The sequence below is a fragment of the Pleurodeles waltl genome, chromosome 11, assembly GCF_031143425.1.
Source record: "Pleurodeles waltl isolate 20211129_DDA chromosome 11, aPleWal1.hap1.20221129, whole genome shotgun sequence".
NCBI lineage: Eukaryota > Metazoa > Chordata > Amphibia > Caudata > Salamandridae > Pleurodeles > Pleurodeles waltl.
The window spans coordinates 916,437,050-916,457,056 of NC_090450.1; the positions used below are offsets into that span (position 1 = coordinate 916,437,050).

A 20,007-nucleotide genomic window follows, 5' to 3' on the forward strand; every position below is an offset into this window, starting at 1 on the left:
AACTAAAAACTACTTCCAAAAATATTCAGCTTTGATATTAATGAGTTTTTTGGGTTAATTGAGAACATGGTTGTTGTTCAATAATAACATTAATCCTCAAAAATACAACTTGCCTAATAATTCTGCACTCCCTGTATTCTAGATTTTTAAAGCCAGCTAAGAATACACCTCCCCATCTTTAAGTCTAAAATTATGTATTCAGCTTTATTGATTAGTCTACTGTCTTTTTTGAAAGGTCAGATGTTATCAGTGGTTCATGGAGTCAAATGTTTTTGCATCACTCCTTAAACTGTATACTTATATCAAGGATGTCCAATATTTGTCCCGGAAGGCAAGATCCATGGCATATTTTCAGGAATTTAAATAAATACAGGACATCCCTATTATCCCACTGGAAGGGAATTTGTATTACTAAAAACAAAGGGGCTCATTATGAGCATAGCAGTCGGATGAGCCAACGGCCACACCTGCAGGGATGAGGTGGCCGTCAACCCAGCTGCTTCAAACCCTGCCATATTGCGATGTTCCCACTGGGCTAACTGGCGGGAACATCATATTATGACGTTCCCACCGGTCAGCCCGGTGGGAACAGTGGTACAGTATTGGCCTCGGCCAATACTGTAGCACACCAGCACCCTGGAATGCGTACTGTCTGCAAGGCATGGGCAGTGCGGGCCCCCCCGTGGCCCCTTGCACAACCTTTCCACCAGCCTTTCCTTGGTGGCTGCACCGTCATGGAAAGGCTGGTGGAAAGAGGACTCAGCACCACCGAGGCTGAGCACGAGTCCGACCGCCATCAGCCCATCGGGAGCTATGTTCCTGGTGGGGACAGTGGTCACCTGGCGGTCCGACCACCAGGGTTGTAATGTGGCGGTCAGGCCACATGGAGTGCGGTGGTCCGACCACCACCGTGAGTCTGGTGGTCCTTGGAATGAGGCCCATTGTTTGCGGTGAGGAATATTTTTTCCGATTTGGCAGACAATTCAGTCAAATGGGAGGAGTCAAGGGGACGCTGGAAAAAAGGGCATATTTACTACTAGGTAGGAGCGATTTAGGGTGGAATATGGAGGGGGTGAGTGACAGATTTAGGGACAGATATGCATCAATCCAGAACCAGGCAAGCCAATTCCTATTCAAAAACTGCCCTTCCAAATTTACTAAAGCTAAAAAGGGACACAAAACAGTAGGAAATTACTTTAGTCAAGAACTGGAGTATATCCAGCACCACACATGGCCAGCCACTGGTACCGCTAGTAAAACTCTCCTATAGAAAATAATGGAGGCAATTATCTAAAGTTTTAGAGGAAATAATGTGAAATTAAATTATTTTAAATTATTAAACATGTAAATAAATATAAATTAATGTCACAAAATATAAAAAGAAAACAAAGCATTATATGGATATACAATATTTGAAGAACCTTTAGTAATTTAAAGATATTGTATTATTATGCTTTAATAAAATATAATTCAAGTATTTCAAATACATTGCATGCCTTGCCTCACTTTTAATAAGTATTAATGTGTAACAAAAACATTTTTTTTTACCTTAGGTGAGAATTTGTGTTTAAATTAAATTTCAGAGAAATATTTGTATTTAAATTATTATGTTTAAATTAATTAAAGATTTAATTAAAGCTTAAGTCAATAGTGCTGTGTCATGTTTTACTTTTGTTTTACATTTAAAATAAATATTGAAAATAATTGCATCAATATTAAACATACAATTTTTTTCAAGTTAAAATTTTTTAGTTTTCCCTATTCTTTACTGTATGGAGGCACAGCAGTCGGGAAGGAGATCTCTTTTTGGCAGGGAAAAATAAAAAAGTTTATTTAACTTGGAAAAAGATGTACATTTTTATTTTATTTTATGGCAAATATTAATGTACATTAATTGTATACATTTATTTTAAATGTAGAACAAAAGAATACTGCTGCAACTGTAATAATTAAATCTTGATAGAATCTTTAAATAATTCAAATAAATTAAATTAAAGTTATTGTTCTGAAGTTTAATTAAAAAATGTATTCCCACCTAAAGTAAAAATTATTTTTCTTTAGGCATTAATGATTATTAAAAGTGATCTATATATCTCATTAAAACGAATTTCATTATATTGAGTCAAAATGTAATGTTACATTAATTCTTAAATTAGAAAAGGTTGTTAAAATAGTTTATAATGAAATATGTTATATGTTTACCTATTTTAACATTAAAATATATTTATTTTTATTTGTAACTATTAAAAATATTTTAATTGATTTTAACATTATTTCCTAGTGGGCTTTATTTTAAATCCCTGCTGAAATTATTTTACATGGGAGGGCATTGCAGTATCAGTGGTGGCCATGAGTGGTCTGGAGTTACTACTGAGTTCCTTCAGCAGTAGTAACTTACGATCGAAAATCTGGCTCTACCCCTGTTTCAGGGGTTGGAGACATGCAAATCTATATTTGTGAGTAACTTTACAGTCAGATGGATTTTGTGAGTAGCCAAAAGTAGTAAAGTTACACAAAAGTGTAAGAGTAAAAATCAGATGTAAATTACTCACAAGTGTAAGTTACTTTGGGCCAGATGTAGCAACTTAAAAATGTGCGAGTTGCAAAGTGCGAGTCCATGCGACTCGCAATTTGCAACTCGCACATTCGTATGCAGTACGGTGTCTCAGACACCGTCTGCAAGTCGCTATGGGGTCGCAATGACCCACCTCATTAATATTCATGAGGTGGGTCGCAAATTGCGGCCCCATAGCGAGTATTGGCACTCGCAAACATGGAGGCCTGCTGTAGTCAGCAGACCTCCATGTTCGTGACTGCTTTCAATAAAGCAGTTTTTTTTTTTTTAAGTGTAACCCGTTTTCCTTAAAGGAAAACGAGCTGCACTTAAAAAAAAAAACGAAACCTTTAGTTTCGGTATTTTTTCAGGGCAGGGAGTGGTCCCTTGGACCACTCCCTGCCCTGAAAAAATATTTTGGGGTCCATTCACAAAGTGGAAGGGGTCCCATGGGGACCCCTTCCAAATTGCGAGTGGGTTACCATCCACTTGAAGTGGATGGTAACTGCGATACCATTTGCGACCGCGTACACGGTCGCAAATGGTATTGCATACCACTCAGACTCGCAACTAGGAAGGGAACACCCCTTCCTATTTGCGATTCTGAAATGCATATTGCGAGTCGGTCCCAACTCGCAATATGCATTTCTGCATAGCAAAGAGGCATTTGCGCCTCGCAAACGGCGATTTTCGCCGTTTGCGAGGCGCAAATCCTTTGCTACATCTGGCCCTTTGTGACTAGCCAGGATTGTATGTGAAGGTATCTGATTCCAACATCTGTTCCTCATGAATCTATCTGTGTTTATTCATTTATTTAAGTCAACTAACCAGTTGATGCCTCAAAACACGAGCAGCAGAAGACATTATACAGTAGCAACAGTGGTAACAACAGAGGGAAGAAGCATTTAATAAAGATGAACATGAATTAAATCATTACGGCAACAACAATAGAGTCTCTGAACGGTAGAAAATCCTTAAGACAGAATATTAAAGCTTGGAACCAGTGTTAGGCATCTTACTTGCAAGTCACTGAAGAAAGCACGCAGAGGAAGCCAAATAAAAGGCCAACTGTAGCATTGGGGAAGGAGGCCCTCAGATTCTGGTGAGACCGGGACCAGTGATAGGCTAAGGGATTTAGTAGCACAACCCCAACACAAAGTGTCTCAAATCACTATAAAGCAGAAGAAATACCAACAATTTCCAGTGAAATGTAAATAATGGAACACACTGTGATAAAACGTGCTGGTTTGAAAGTATATCCACTAGAATTTAAAATGTGCTGCTATTTGAAACTCATACTGACCAAAAAGAGGCAGGATATTCAGGATTTCAAAATGGCAATAAAACATGATGCTCTCGCTTCTGGTAAGTGTGATTACTTTTAAAAGACCACGACCTTCTGCTGATGCTGGGGCTGGGGCTGGTAGGCTATGAAGGCCTCTCCCCCAGCTTGAATGCTAAAGATTGGCGCCTTTGTGACCCAACTTTGTTGCTGATCTTGCTAACTGTTGTGGCTCATAGCGGTGATGGGTCTCCAAGGTGTCTCTAAGCTGGAGCATGCTGGTATGGTTTGGCAACCAGAGTCTACCAGACTCTGAGGAGCTGGATATTTCCATTCTCTGGGATTTGCTTAGATACTGCCCCCACTTCTCTTGGTATTGAGTATGCCCTGGCACCAAAGAGATAGTCAGAATCCCACCGTTTTGGCTGACCCTGCATGAAAACAGAGGTATTGTGCAGACAGTCGCAACCTGTGAGTCTCTGCTGCTCTTGCCAGGGTCATGTGAGACAAGCTGCCTAACTCTGCCTTTCTTTAGCGACCAGCCATTGTTGGGCTGTCCAGGTAAGTGTGACGCAGACTGTACAAGGGCATATGGCGCAGTTACTACACCTCTACGCGTACCATGAACACGTCTGCCCAATAACACGTGGTCACAGTTTTTTTGTGTGCACCAGAGGAAAAAATGTGGTGGGCCCACTGTCCCCTGCTGCTTTCCCCAATAGTCCACCCATCCATACACAATGCCACCCACCCGAAGGCCACAAACAAATTCTCCTCTCTCCCTTGCTGAGAAATGTACAGTCACTAATAACAGGGCAGACCCCCACTCTACCTAAAACTGAGGGCCCTTAACCCCGCTAGCGGGAAAGTGCAGTCGAGGGTCTCAAATAATAGTACCAAGCAAGAAATTTGCTGTCAACACAATGTCAGATCCACATATTGTCAACAGGCCAGAATCCTAAAAATATCAACACAAAGGACCCACAACCTGATTGCAGGGCATAAACCCCCTGTCACTAGGACAGATGCTCTAGGCATTTGCAGCAGGCCAGCAGCCTACTGTTATTAAAATTGAAGTGTGAAAATCCAAATACTTTATTTGTGTTTAAATATACTCACCTACAACTAGAAGTTGGCAAGGGATAAAAGATGCTGAACCAACATAGCGCCCACAGTTGGAATACCCCTCCCATCACCTTCCCACTCTCTCAATATTACCAGCGTTCCTAAAGGTCCCAACAAAGTAAGCTCAAGGCATTGAGGCTCGAACCTCAGGAAATGCAATTTCATGCATGCGTCTGCACTTCTGAGGTTTTGTGCTCAATGCAGGACTCTGAGGTACCAGAGGCATGTGAGGATAAGAAGCCGGGGAAGAGTTCCCATATTGTCTCAAATCTGTCCCCTCTCTGTTCATAAGATAAATAAATGTTTCCCACCCCCAGAAAATTTCATATCCTGTAGAACGGAGCAGTTCCCTCGAGTCTGGTGGCCTTTCTTTTCCATAGAAGGTCATGAGGGCCTGCCTGACTGTCCATAATGCTCATGACGTTTGTTGACGCTTCTAAGACTGCAAAGAAAAGATCTGCTTGCTGGTGACATCAATGTGTACACAGGGAATCATGAAACTGTAGTTTTAAACAGTGTCTATGGCAAGGTCAGTGGCCAAAGAAGTCTGAAGGCTCAGGCAGTGTGCCACACAGCCACACCTTCATGTATTTTATCTCCAGGAATCCCATTTGAGTTACTTTGGTGTGTGTATTGCCATATACCATTATTAGTGGTGTAACAAAACTGGAAACCTGCAAAGAAAATGCAGGGGACCTCCATCCGGACTCACTCAAGCCAGGTGCTATGCTGATGGGGCCCCCGGGAGCTTGCACCCCCCTCCTCCACAGCAGGGGCTGCGGGGACCTTTGTTATGCCACTGACCACTATTTTTATAATCACTTTCTTTCTGCCCTCCAGATCTCCAACACTCCTTTCTCTCTCACACTCGAGTGAATTAAGGGTTATCTATGACAATTTTGATTAGAGAGGAGACAGCAGAGAGTCTGAAATACACCACAACCTTGCCCCACATTGCTAACGTTGCTCTTCTAATGGGTGATAAATATTGTGTTCAGGTTCTGTTTTTTAATGAGCCACTGAACTTTCTAAATATTGATCCCTGAAGCCAACTGGTCCACAAAGCACCAATGCTTCTCAGACTCAGGCCTCTCCCACACCACTAAATATTGAAGTTGGGTTCCTTCGTAGGGGACCAGAGGAACTTTCAATTTTGGGAAGTTCTGATTGCCTTACTTTAGGCATCTATGGCTCCTTGAAGATTTTTCAGAGATATGTTGGGATTTGGGAGTAGGAGAGTTTGGAACAGGATGAGAATTCTAGGCAAGGCTGTTATTTTGACAGCAGCAAGCCTGCAACATAATAAAAGACCCGCTATTGTACCACCTGCAGGAGCCACGTACAGCTAGCTCCTAATATGTGGCCAGTGGAGGGAGCAGTCTGTATTACTGGGTATAATAAGGTTCCTCTGGTTCACTGAAAGTAATGTGTGCTATCAATGAAACCACCAGTTCATGCATGACGGAAATATTCAGAATCTGAGAATTGTGTATGTTGATTTTGAACCCGGGACCTAGCCATCTCAGGGGCGGCTCCTCCGTAATGATGGAGGAGCGCAACTCCATTAGACAGAGCCAGCATATGAAAAATAAAATGATAATAAAACAATTTTATTATCACTTTATTTTTCACTATGAGCCGAGTCTGCTGAGGTAAGGGCGCCATCCTCAATGGAGAGCAGAGGGGAGGAGTAGTGGTGGGCACTGTAAGTGCGCATGTTGGTTTGGCCGGCTGTCTTAGGACAGCCAAACCGACATGCGCACTTAGATTTCTTCACCACAGATGTGTTGCACTGCCGGGTGGAGAATAGGCACAGGCTCCAAGTGTCTGAGCGAGTGTCAGACCATCCCACTCAGGCCAATCCAGGTGCTTCTCTTGTGTCTGGTATAGCATGAGAGCAGCGTCTGGGTTGGGTGGAAGCCTGTGCAGAAATTAAGAAGCTGTGAAGGATCACCGTTGAGGCATCCGGCAGTGGGACTGGCAGGTAAGTGCTTTTTGATTATTAATATAGCCCCCCGCGCCGACTCACCACTCTTTATTGGTGGCAGCCCTGCTGAGCCGTCTTCCTCAAGCTCTTCCATCAAGGTAGGGATAGAATGAGACGGGTTTCATTGATTTCGCTAGTGTCCTCAGGGTACAGTGTGAGAGTGTGTGTTTATAACTCTATCTTGACCGCTCATATATACACATTTTCTTTTCTCTATTCTAATTTTGCTGCCTGGTTCAAAACAAGGCATATTCTGCCTTATCAGTATGTAATATTTTGACTTTGGTTCTTATCGCTCAGAGTGTGTGCACCTTTAGTTCTTTTAGCTTCACCCAACACAAGATTGTTCATGTCCAGCGCGGTATGGGGGACCCAATGTGGGATGCGCTGTTGTTATGGGGAAAATATTATCATCCTTCAGCAGGAGACGTGAAGGGAAAGCGCGAAACCGGAGACGTAAAGATACTACTCGTAAAACTGCTTTGTGAATTGCCCCAAAAAAAACATAAACCTACACACAAGTGTAAGTTTATCTTTGTGAATTAGGCCCCTAGATCCTGGGGTACATTTTCATGCTAGTCACTAAGCAACATATGTCTGTTTTAGTGGACAGGATCTGCATTTGAACTTCGTAAAACAAAAATCATAAAACAACACAAGAAAATTTAAGTTTGGTTCATCAGTTCCTATATTGAGTGTTCTCTTATTTACTACATTATACAGCATTCCCTTCCACTTACTATTTGGTAAATAAATTCAGACTAGTCACTGGATGCAGGAGTACACATCTGCTGCTTTAATGCAAACCCTGGTTGTGGGAACAAGCCAACACTCCTCTCTAAGCCTGCAGTAGCCAGAGGCACACAGGTCACACACTTCAGACTAGTCGATTTGTCTATGGCACATCTAAGCAAGGTGGGGCCCCAAAGGCCCGCAAATGGATGTTGTTTATTTACATTAGAGGATTAATGCGTGGGCTGTTTTTTTAGCCCCATGTGCCACGAATGGACCAAGAAACCCAGCACACTCACTGGCCCTTTCAAGCTGGCCCATCTGGCAGCACCAGACTGCCCGAAAGGCAAGTCCAGCACTGCTTAACTGTGTGGCCAAAGTTTTTTTAATGATGCATTTTCTCTGCAGCGCGCTGGTCCAAATATGGCTTTGTTCCTAGACCCCAGGAATCACCTAACTCTTCCAAGATGGATGTACACTTACTGTCTCTAGTTCACACTCCTGAAAGGCAGAAACCATTTATGTGAGTGAATAATGAGGGTATATCCTGTTCACCAGCAACATCTAGACCAGGCTGTGCTGACTAGGCTACTCTTCATTCTATGTTACTGGACATTTTAATAAGGGCTCTGAGCTCAATTAAATTGAAGAGAGGGGTCTTCTTGGATGCTTTATGAACTGCAGATCCCCAATGGCTCAGACCCATTCTTGACCTTAATGTGAGCTGGGCTGACCCTCATCCTCCTTTATTGGGTCAAGGACTGGTGCAACAAGCCAGCCCTCCCTAACCTCTGAATGTTGGAGTGGCTAGGTGGGGCCTTCTACATAACCACTAGAGTATCCCTAGCCCTTACTGGGTCAAGGGCTGGGTCAAAGGCACATGGTTAAGGAGGGATAGACCTTTTTACTTGACTGGGTGACTAGGGATCCACCTTTACACACCCTGAACTCTGCTACTCGGTTCAGAATCTTCTTCCACTGCAGGGGGCATCAGCAGCGCTAGCGATGTTCGGGCGCCCGTCTGCTGTACTGCACACTATCCACCTCTCGACTCTCTGAGAAGATGTGTGACCACATCCCCCACTACAGCAAGCGCAACACAGATGCTGCTGAGGGTCTCATTGGGTCTCCAAGTCAAGAACCATGTAAGGATGAGTTGAGAAGGGCGGGTCTTCTTAAACTGGCAATAGTTCAATGGAATACAAAGGCCTTTCTGGATCATACTGATAACAAGGTCTTTACACATAAGATTATGCTTCGTACCTCTGCAAATTTAACAAGGTAAAATGTTACAGGATGAAGGGAGGTCTGTGGTGCGAGAATCAGAGAAGTCATTGCCAACTTAGCCTGCAGCAAGGCAAGGCGTAATCCTTGATTAATTAAAATATGACCCCTAACTTCTACCCAACCACGCCCTCACCATCCAAATTCTTAATGGAGCCAGTGCTTCATTTGTAACGCCATACACCCGCCCGGCCGCAACCAGCATTGTTGAATTCCCAAATTTCCACATACCAAGGCTGGTCCGTCTTGATTCCACCTCATGCCTTTTATTTCCCCATCCTACACCTCCTGCCTCTGCATCTGTCGCTCGACGGTTTGTTTTCATCCCTGTTTTCTCCCTCTGTCACTGTTTTCCTATCCTTCACTTCCTCCTGCTTCTGGCTTTATCTATCTTGCTCCGGGTCAAAGTCTGATGATGAAAAATAAGTCTTGGTCGCCAAAAGGTGTGTCTGTGCTGACCGGCACAAATTAAGCACTGAATGGTCTGCATGCTAATGAGATTGCTGATTCCGGTGTGTGTTTTATTGGGAGATTATCTAGGAAGGGGACTGACAGACAATGCACGACTGGGAGGTACGTGAAAAACCCAACATTCGGATTTTTTTTTTCCTGAAGGGACACAAAGGAGCCCACATTGTCCTGATGATGCTGTGCTCACAGCGGGCCATAAGTTGAACACTTTGTGGAAGTGGACGCTATGCAACTGCACTGGACTGATCCTAGTTTTCAGTGTGCATACACAAGATGTGGACGGGGACAAAAGGAACTTGGACACGCAACATGGAGCTAAAGGAACTTGCACATAGTGCACAACTAGAAATTGGTGCTGTTGAGTGAGCGGTAGAGGCTCAAAGGGAAATGTGGCATGCTGGGTAGGGGTGGGGGTGCAGGTAAGGAGCCATTAAGGGTGTGGGGTGGAGGACTGAAGGCAAAACAGATTTGGCAGGTGGCAGCTCACCCAGAGACCGTGTGAGCAGTGCCGATATCGTGTGACACACACGGTGGCTCCGTGTGTTGGTGGATTTCCAAGGTGGTAGGGAATGGCAAAATCAGATACAACGGGCGGTGTGTGGAAGTATAATGTTATCTTATGTCGATTTATATAGCGCACTCGTCACCCGTGAGGTATCCAGGCGCTTGAACAAGCGTGTGGTCCCCGTGGAGCTATTCGGAGAGCCATGGGTGTAGGAAAATCAAACATGATGCCTGAAGGATGGAGCAGGGAAATCATTCACGACGGATGGAGTGTGTAAATCTGAAATAATTGGTGGGGAAAGAAATGGTGTGGGGGAATCTGGCATGGGGGGGTAGAAGGGAACAGGGGAATCTGGCCTGGCCAGTCTGGGATGGGGAGAAAAAAAATGGCTTTATAGTAGATGGATGGGAGAGGATAATTCCGACAATAGACAGTATTGGGGTGGGAGGGCAAAGGAAAACTAAACGGCACTTGATCATATAATTAGTCAGCTGGACTAGGGTAGCTCTTAGAAGCACTAATTACTGCAGCATGCGTGTTCAGAGCTAACACGAAGGGCTGATTTAGAGGCCGCCGCGGAGGGGCGGAGTTCCCTCGTTAAGTCTGCAGCAGGAGGTCTCATCAGATACTGACATCTCAGCCAGGCATAACCTTTTCCGCCTCACTTCTGAGAAGTGGAAACCACAGGATAGGCACGTGTCGGTGTCGCGGCCAGCGACACACTCTTTCCCGCCAAGAGGGCTGTTCATACGTGGCTTCTATGCACCACACGTCTCTTTTAATGTGATAACATTTTAGAATGATTTATCTATAATGATTTCCTAAAAATACCCTGTTCAGCAGCGTTAAGCCTCTACTCTGACCAGCTGAAAGAAACTAGAAATACTCTGAAATCTCCCGATTATAAACTACTATAAATTTAAGGGGTCGCCTAGTCATTTCGACTCCGCGCTAGTGTTAAAAGTCACGGGCAAAGTCCAGGGGGGTAACTCAAAATAACTAGGACACCCTAAAGAATGGGACGAGGAGCCCCTGGGTCTTCTATACCTTATAGATATGCATTGGCCTTCGGCTGAATAGGGAGCCCCCTGAAGGGCTGGGGGCCCCTGGAAGGTAGGGTCACTCCTATACTGAAACGGCTGCAGGAGCCTGTGTTAACCCCCTGGCTTGCATTCGAAATGCTGAATAAAATATTAAAAACAAAATATAGAAACGATTAGATTTACGAGATACAGAATGTGATGTATGTTTATGCAGTGTACTTTTGTGAAGTAAAATAGTCCCTCAGGCAACTACCAATAGCTCCAAGAGGGGAATACTGCTCTGAGAGGAGCCAAAGCCCGCTATGTATATTTTAAAAGATGGGTAACAATAGGTCAAAGGCAACTGTGCTATCAAACCAGTCCTAAAAACAGCTGCAAACGGTATTAATGTATATTTCAGCACTTAGTAGATAGTCCAAACAGCACCCGCTTCTTTTGCAGAAGCAATTACAACTAAGTCCACCCCGTGACAATCTGAAAGTTTTTCCATTCACATTTTGCCAGAAGAAAACTGGCAAACACCTCACCCAGTGCCTTTGGTATTTAGTTGCTGTGTATTTACCACCAGGCCGAGATTGAACCACGTATCCCTTCCATGATCTTGTTGTTTGTTGCAGTAGATGCCCTAAGTGCAATGAAGATGCCTGGATATGGGTCCAGTGCTGGTTGGGCCACAGGCCTCAAGCCATCCCTCACTCACCAGAATAGGTGGAAACCAGGCTGGCGTTGCTTGTGATCCCATCTTCAAGGGGCCAGGCCCGGCCGTTCGGACTGGACTCTTCGTACTGGAACAGGAATAAGACTGATTTGCAGGTAACCAGTCTCTCTATAGCGTGGCATAGTGGGTGAAAAATGATGAAATGGAATGTGGCCCCGAGCGATCGCCAGTGTCTAACATTAATTCCAGCATTCCTTTCATCACTTTATTTTTGTTGCAATTACTACTTGAGTGTAAACAGGCATGCTGGTCTTTTGTTTTGTAAAATAAACCATTTCATGTTCTGAAGTAAAAAAAATGGATTTCGTTTGTGACCCGGTTTCCAAAGACAGAGCAGTTTCAAAAAGTAAACTTTGAGCCATGCAAGCAGAGAAAAAGTGGACGATGATGATGACAAGGAGCAAATTATTTGACATTAAATCTGTTTTGTGGAGGTGTAGACCGGAAAAAAATATGGTAATTATGTGGTACTCTTCATCACAAACACCACATTAAATTGCTCGTGAATCAGAATTCTAGGCAATGAGACAAATCAAACTCTAGGTCTTTTAATTACTACACATTTTTTGAGAGTGTTCCGTACCATATTTCCTAATCCTTATTTACATCCAAATTAGCATGGAGACACCTCATGTGTTCCCAAATATTTTAGAAAAAATGAAAAATTCGATTCAGCTATTGCATCGAGACTCCTGCGTTACAGTTATAAATGTAAACTTTGGGGCTGATGCCTAAATGTTTTTTTCAGGAGTAGTTTTGATTTACGTCGGGGGTGAAAGTGGAATGCATGCATGAAAACCTTACACACCTTTTACGAAATCACAAACACGCAGGTTACACATGCAGGAGGTAAACATGTCCAGATAGGGTACCCACTATTTACTAACGTGTGTATGAGTGGGATGAGAGTAATTGTGAAGGGGTGGACTTGCAAGGGCTGCAGCCATGAAAAGAAGAGTGTTTCAGATAAGAGGCCAAGGACAGGAAATACAATCATTTTGAATACTAACAGAGTAATAGACAAGATAGTAATTCACAAAAACTTTTGAAAAGCCTTTGCAACAAACTTGGGAATGGGTATCATATGGCTATGCGGGCGTAATGTGTAGACATCTGACGCATGTGGGGAGGACTGAGTGTTTAATAGCGAACTGAAGAAGGGAAGGCAAAAAAAGTAAATGCAAATATCGACCCATGCAAACTTGGAGAATACTCATTGACTAAATTCTGCATTCGTGACAATAGGTGTTCTTTACTTTTTATGTGAATACTAACAATGTGCATGCATATTTACAAAAGCTTTTTGTCTGTTCACCGGTGACTCACGCAGCACATTGAACTGTGAAAAACAGGAACACGTTGTGTTCAGATGAGGAACTGGCAATGGGCAGGAATCCAAACGCAGGGGTTAGGGGTATCTCACATCTTATCAAAAAAGGTCCTTGTTGGTGTTAGAGACCAGGATAATTGTGTTCTTTGCATACAGTGGTACATTGTATTTGACTAGCAAAGTGAACATCTAGATGGTGAGCTGCCAGTTCCAGAAAGGGTTGTGTAGTTGTACCCAATCCAGGGGCTGCGAGACAAGTGGCAAGTCAAATCCTGTCTGACCTGATTACTACGAACGTCTTGCATAGCATGATGGTATTTTTAGTCACGTTTATTTTGATTTATACAGACCCTGACACATGTTTTGACTCTCTTTAGGGTTATCAAACTAAGACAACAGGCACTGAGCAATATGCTATTCAGTCTCAATGAAAGACTGGTGCCAGGGCACCTTCTGCAAGTGATTCCTTTCTCCCAGGGTGACCATTAGGCCCCAGAAACCAAGGTCATCAGAAGAGAGAGGCAGAGAGGTATTATTGCACACATACCACACCTTTTCAGGGCCCCAAACTTCTGCTCCAAAATGTATTTATAGATTTTGAAACAAGTTTATTCTTATCAAAAGTACTATACCAGCTCATGTGCTTTACCAACTTCTCGAAAAGTAACTAACTTCGGCTCTTCAAGTTTTTTTTTACTAATTTTCTTTTTGAGGTATCTCTGAATGACTTAAGTGCCTTAAAATTCTCCATAGCAAGGTCGGACTGGCCTTTTGGGCATCTGGCAGTGCCAGGTGGGCTGGTCTGACAGCACAGTGTGTGTGTGTGGGCCAGTTTTGTGGGTAAGTGGGGCCATTTTCATGGCGTGGCGGACCGTTTTTGTGGTGTTGGGCCCAGTTTTGTGGTGTGTTGGGCCAGTTTTGAGATCATCCATTCTGTGCAGGTGATGGTGCATTGCACACAGAGAACCGAATGGACTGGGCAGAAGGAGGGGGAGGAGATGCATCATGTCCTATCGGGTGTCTTGCGGCAGGTGGCGCTGTTCTTAAATCTCCGGCTCTACTCTGCCTCTAGTAAGGGTGTCAGTGAATACCCATTGCCCAATTCCACCTCATGCAGCTAATTGGCTCGAGGCTGATGGGTGAGGCTCAGTGGGCAAATGGGCAGCTGCTGATAGCCTGCGTGACACAATCACCTTAGAGGTGTGAGAGGAGAGATTATTTCTGCCTGGCAGTTTCAGTGATGTTTGTGGGTGTGAGTGGGCAAGTCTGATTGGATGCACTAATTCACTAATATTTAGTCAGTGTTTGTGTGAGTGAGTCAGGCCCATGTCAACTCGAAATAGTGTCAGAAATGTTACACTGATACACATCAGGTGTGAATGGTTCTATTAATCTGTCATATATACGTGGGTAGGTTTGTAAATTCTTTAATTAACTTACACTAAAGTGGTTTCATTCTAGGAGGAGTGGAAGAAAGGTGGCCAGGGGAAGCACAGCTTAAAAATGGCACAGCCCAGGGCCACAGCTTTAGTCACCCATTATGTACCACAGAGGGAAGCCACATAAGTGCCTGCTATTTGAAAGGATCTCAATGCCAGTTGATGGAGAAATAGGTTTCATTTATGTCAGCACGATCAACAAGTAACTGATAGTGCTGCAGAATTGCAAATGCTATGGTGGCTGGTATCACTGATTCATCAACTGAAGAGATCGTCCTCCTGGCCAGAGATATGAAACCCGGCAGGACCATTCAGCATTCCATCCTTCCTAAGTCAAAAAGAGTACCACTTAGTTTGGTACCAACACACACCTGTTGATCAATCAAGAGTAAGCCTACGTCTAGGGTTGTGAGCAGTTTGTCAGCATATCTTTGGCAACGTTCAAACAGTGCCCCTCTGGGGTACGGATACAGATTGAAGGTTACCTGGAAGGACGTTTGATCCTAGGGGTGAGGGAAATCGGATAATGTTCCAAGTGCAACATCAGAGCAGGTTAAGCCTGAAACAGGTCAGGTTTGACTGTTGGGTCTGTTAACGCGAGGGGAAACTACACTGAAAGACGAGCTAACCACCTAATTTCTAACACTCCATGAATTACCTTTCGGTACAAACACTTCAGTAAATCAAATACATATAAATACAAATAACAACAGGGACGTTTCTTGAAGAACATCAAGATTTTTCTAATATCATCATCATAGACTGGTGAAAACTCGCGAGGAGGGGTGGAGCAGGCAGTTATTGTTGGGTGAGGGTCATCGGGTCTTGGGCAGTGGAAGAGATGGTTTTTCTCTCTTAGAGCCCCCGTTTGTTGGCCAAGAAGACAAGGAGGTTACCATCATTAAAGATATAAAAATGTTCTTTGGTCGAGTTACCAATATCTTTCCAGGGATCTGGGTTGAAGTATCAGTTGGGGAAGATAATCTGTGAAGCATTTAATGATGGTCATGGGACTGGACTACTGCATGGGTGGGTGCATAGGTACCTAATGCACAAGTTACTCTCGTTTCAAGATGGGCTAGGATAGCTTAATTTTTGCTCCACATTTAACCCTTTTTCGTGTACAGTTCCACAGGGGTCCTCTCTGAATACCCTTTTTAATCTATATGTGGGCCCGCTGGACAATCTCGTTGCATCTTTTGGTTTTACCTTTTATGCTTCTGGTGAAAGAGGTGTAGCTTGGTCAGTAGGATTGGTGGGTGGGAGAGCTTAAGATTTTGCAACAAGCAGGCTGACATAGAACGTTCCAATACATTATATGGCAAGCAGGGCGCATGAGAGGAACTAAAGGGGCAATGGAAACAGAGATAAATGTGGATAGGTAGGAGTACTGAGTGAGAGAAAACACAATATTATGTAAAATAACCAACATCTTTGAAGAATTTCAAAACAGAGCGGAAGAAAGTGAGTGTGTTTTTTTTTGTGTGTATGTAAAACGTCCTGGTGAAATCCAACAGCGTCCTCACCATACCCGATTGACCTAAACCCAACCATATTTCAAACTTACTGCTACATGTTTCTCATGCTCTAAGATATTTTTAAAAATCATTCCTTTTCTCCCTTCACTTTATAAACAGATTTAGGTCTAGTCTTTAATTCTTGGTAGACTGGACTATTGCAATTTTCAGTACGTTGGTTTATCTTCTTGTTCTCATCAAAACTGTGTCTTATTCAAAATGTGGCTGTTTGTCTTACTCCAGGATCCAGTCAATTCTCTAGTGCATCTAATATTCTTTGTTCTTTTCACAGGTTTCCTATTCAAAAACGTCCCATTTCATTTTCAAGGCCTCTTGCTTTTGTCACAGAACTGTTTTCTACTCTGAACCCAAAAAAAAGTCTGAGCCTGCCCGTCTTTTGCACTCTTACAATTCTTTTCAAGTGATAGTTACTCGCTTACAATTTTTCATGAGCTGCCGTGCTCTCTTTACAGTAACAGCTGAGACTTGGAGCAGTCTCCCTCTTTTGATTAATCCAGAATCCCACCTGCATAAGTTTCATAGGATGCTAAAAACTCATGTGTTGACCCCATAGGCACTCCCAAATTTTTTCCCAGGGGTCAAGAAGTATTCTCTGTGCCATGACTAATGACCGCATTGATGCTAGCAGTGAGAGTACTAGGGTTGGTGTGAGGTGGAAATGGGGGAATTGATGCATGTACATGGTGTGGACAGCAGTGTAGATAATTTCATAAATCATATTCTTCCCGTCTTTGCTCCCTTAATTGCCATCATGTGACAAGGTGGGCGAGCTACAGAAGCATTGAGCCAAGCTGGAGCCAGAATCCTGGCTCTAACTCTGGCTCAGCTCGAGGTACTATTGAATCCTCAAACCCAAAATAAACTGACCCTTAGTGTGCCTTCTGTCTGCCCCAACACTCGAACCTCATGCGCTAAGAATTAAAGACAAAGCGTTAACTTTTGATGTAAACCACGAGACAGAAAGGGATACCCATCTAGTGGCAGAAATGCTCCAGTAGTGTAACGAAAGTTGAGGGGGCCCCCCTGCACAGTACCTGGAGGGGCACCCACTCCAGACTTGCACAGGAGCTCTCAGACCAGGGTACTGTGCTAAGAGGACCACGGGAGCCCAGCCAACCCCCCTCCCACACACACACATACACCGCTTGGGCTGCGAAGGCATTTGTTACTCCACTGAATTGCGCAATGTGAACCTGGGATCAATCCCAGCTTCCCCACTTGACCAAACTGGTGATCCTAGCCAATTGTTTTATTTTGCTTTGCCTCCTTTTTCTTCATTATCTCCTATGAGAGCATCTTGAAGTACTTGAGTGCAGGATGTGCGCTGTACAAAACTTTTTATTCCATTTGATTTGATAAACTATCATATTATTCCAAGTATAATAGCAACCGAGGCCACCCAAAGGGTTCATATGACAAATGATTTCCCTCTTGGTTCACTAATGGCGTTGTTGGCAGGGTGGGGGAGGAATGAATGATTTTAAGCTCATGTTTGAAAACTATCACTTCTAGTAAATGCCTCTCAATGCAATAATCTGATGTACTAACATGAAAATGTGTGAATTAAAATGAAATGCACTCTTCTGAATTTAAAAAAAGTTCATAACATGTGTACATGTTTGTTTCTCATCAGACTGCCACACAGAAGGGAGGTAGGACAAAGGAGAAATATGAAAAAAAAAAGCAGCCACGGGAGATATCAGAAGCCTGTGAGCGTGAAATAAAGGAGCAGGGAGTGTCCGGGGTGGATTAAAAAGGCATGAGGTGGAATCAAGACTAGCAGCTTTGGCATTTGGCACGTCAATGTCCAAACAAAACCCTGGGCCCAGCAGTAACTCTTACAAATAGATGTGTGTGCATCCAGCACTTTTTTGGTCCAATATAGCTCAGGTTGTTCATCTATGTGTTAAAAAGATTTGACTGTGGCCTTCTGCTCGTAAGTTTAAATAATCATGATATTCATAGGTGCTTGTGGCAAAGCACTGTGTGAGGTCTTTGATCACATATAACACCCTAATAAGGTAGAGCAGTCACCGTAAGTGCTAAGGTGGTGGCCTACAGAGGGGAAAAGAGGAAGCAGAAAGGAGGAAACTGTCGGTGGGGCTGACGTAATGAGGAAGATGCCTTGTGAATGATGTTATTTCTTCCGAGGCAGTGCCAATGGAGCAATAGTATGTCATGGGCAGTAAAATAGCACATGCTCGAGCCCCCCCCTCCCCTCACAACCCCATCCTCCGGCACACACATTGACAGCATGATTTAAAACATTCCAACCTACTTCAAATAGCAAATGGGGGCCACTTATTCCATTTGCAAATGGAGCATACTTTTATTTTGATACTTGGTCCTTTTTTCTGTCCCAGTGCGACACTGATCCAAAGAAGCCAAAAAGCCACGCGTTGTGTGATGTAATAATATTGCAACGCCTCCGAATACCTCATCCTGGACATCCCCCACCACTGCCACATCACAGACCACCTGAAAAACCTGCACTGGCTCCCAGTCAACAGGAGAATCACCTTCAAACTCCTCACCCACGCTCACAAAGCACTGCACAACACCGGACCAGAAAACCTCAACAGACGACTCTCCTTCTACACCCGACCCGGTATCTCCGCTCCGCCAACCTCGCAACCGTCCCATGCGTCCGCAGAACTACAACCGGCGGTAGATCATTCTCGCACCTCGCCGCCAAAACGTGGAACACTCTTCCCACCCACCTGCGCCAGACCAAAGATCTCCTTACCTTCAGGAAACTTCTCAAGACCTGGGTGTTTGAGCAGTAGCAGCACTTCCCCTCCTCCTTCTCCCCGCTCCCCTCCTCAGCGCCTTTAGACCCTCATGGGTGAGTAGTGCGCTTTACAAATTCCTGATTGAGTGAATGTAAACAATGTTTAGAACGGCCACCATTTAGTTACTGGAACACGCTGGGATCGATAACAGTTGCCCGCTGAAACAGCAGATACAAGATCTAGTCCCATCCTAGCCCAGTGGCCCAACTTGTGTGACTCGTGGCAAAAAAAAAGCTCCATCTCCCCCTGCTTCTGTTCTCTTACTTGCAAACGCGTACAGCGCTTGGAAAACGACGGCCTTCATCATGAAGCACTTCATCAGTGGCATAGCTTCGGGGGTGGGGTGTTTGGGGCGTTACTCCCCTCTAATATCTGTTTTTTTTCTGTTGAATAGTTGGGCACAGGTGCTTTCAGTGGGGTATGGTGAGGTGTCTGTATTTTAACATTACATGCCAGAATGATTGTTGAGTATTCTGAAGACACCCCCCCCCCCCAAAAAAAAACGCCCGCCAATCTTATTGGCAAAACTACACCCCTGACTCCACTTAAAGATTTAGACATTTTTACTGTAGTAAAGAAGGTATCACACAGCACAAACAATGTCGGAGTTCACCTCTCCGGAAAGAGACTCGGTTAACTAAAAGCTGGGAGTGCCTCCTGTAACTCACCTCTGGAAAAGACCCCTTGGCGTAGACCATCAGCAGCGACGTCTTCCCGCAGCCCCCGTCTCCGACGATCACGATTTTAACTTCTCTCTTTCCAGAAGGGCCCTTTTTGGTCCCGTCAGGTGCACCGGGGTGGACTGCGCCGTTAGCTTCAGTCATGTTCTTGCTGAACAAGGGGTAACGCGCCTGCCCCCTCTCATCAGGGATGAAATGCGGAGCCACCGAGGCGCAGCTCAACCCCGGTGCATGACAGCCCCTGCTGATGCACTGACTCGGGGCAGCACCTTGTGCGGCTGGCAGTGCGGAGAGAAGACAGCAGGATGTGAGGGCGCTGAGAGGCCCCAAGGTACGGACTTTGTAAACCTGCAGCACAAATGGCCCCAGGGCGCCCTCTGCTGGAAGACGTGAGAAGCACCAGAAACTTATACCCGGTACTCCACCTGCGACAGGCAGCACACGTGGGGAGAAATGAGAACCACAGAGGGCCCTGCCCCAGTTTTCCACTTACGGGAAGATCGCAGAGGGACACACCCCAGCCCGAG

At 44.4% G+C, this 20,007-nt stretch overlaps 1 protein-coding gene across 1 annotated transcript in view; it reads right to left on the reverse strand.

The window, feature by feature from the left end:
• Window positions 1-19,776, reverse strand: part of RHOF (ras homolog family member F, filopodia associated) — a 148,971-nt gene extending 129,195 nt beyond the window's left edge. Inside the window, exon 1 of the mRNA XM_069214913.1 lies at window positions 19,469-19,776. Coding sequence (XP_069071014.1) covers window positions 19,469-19,624 — 156 coding nt within the window. The 5' untranslated portion in view covers window positions 19,625-19,776. The remainder of the gene's footprint in view (window positions 1-19,468) is intronic.
• Between the last annotated feature and the right edge of the window lie 231 nt (window positions 19,777-20,007).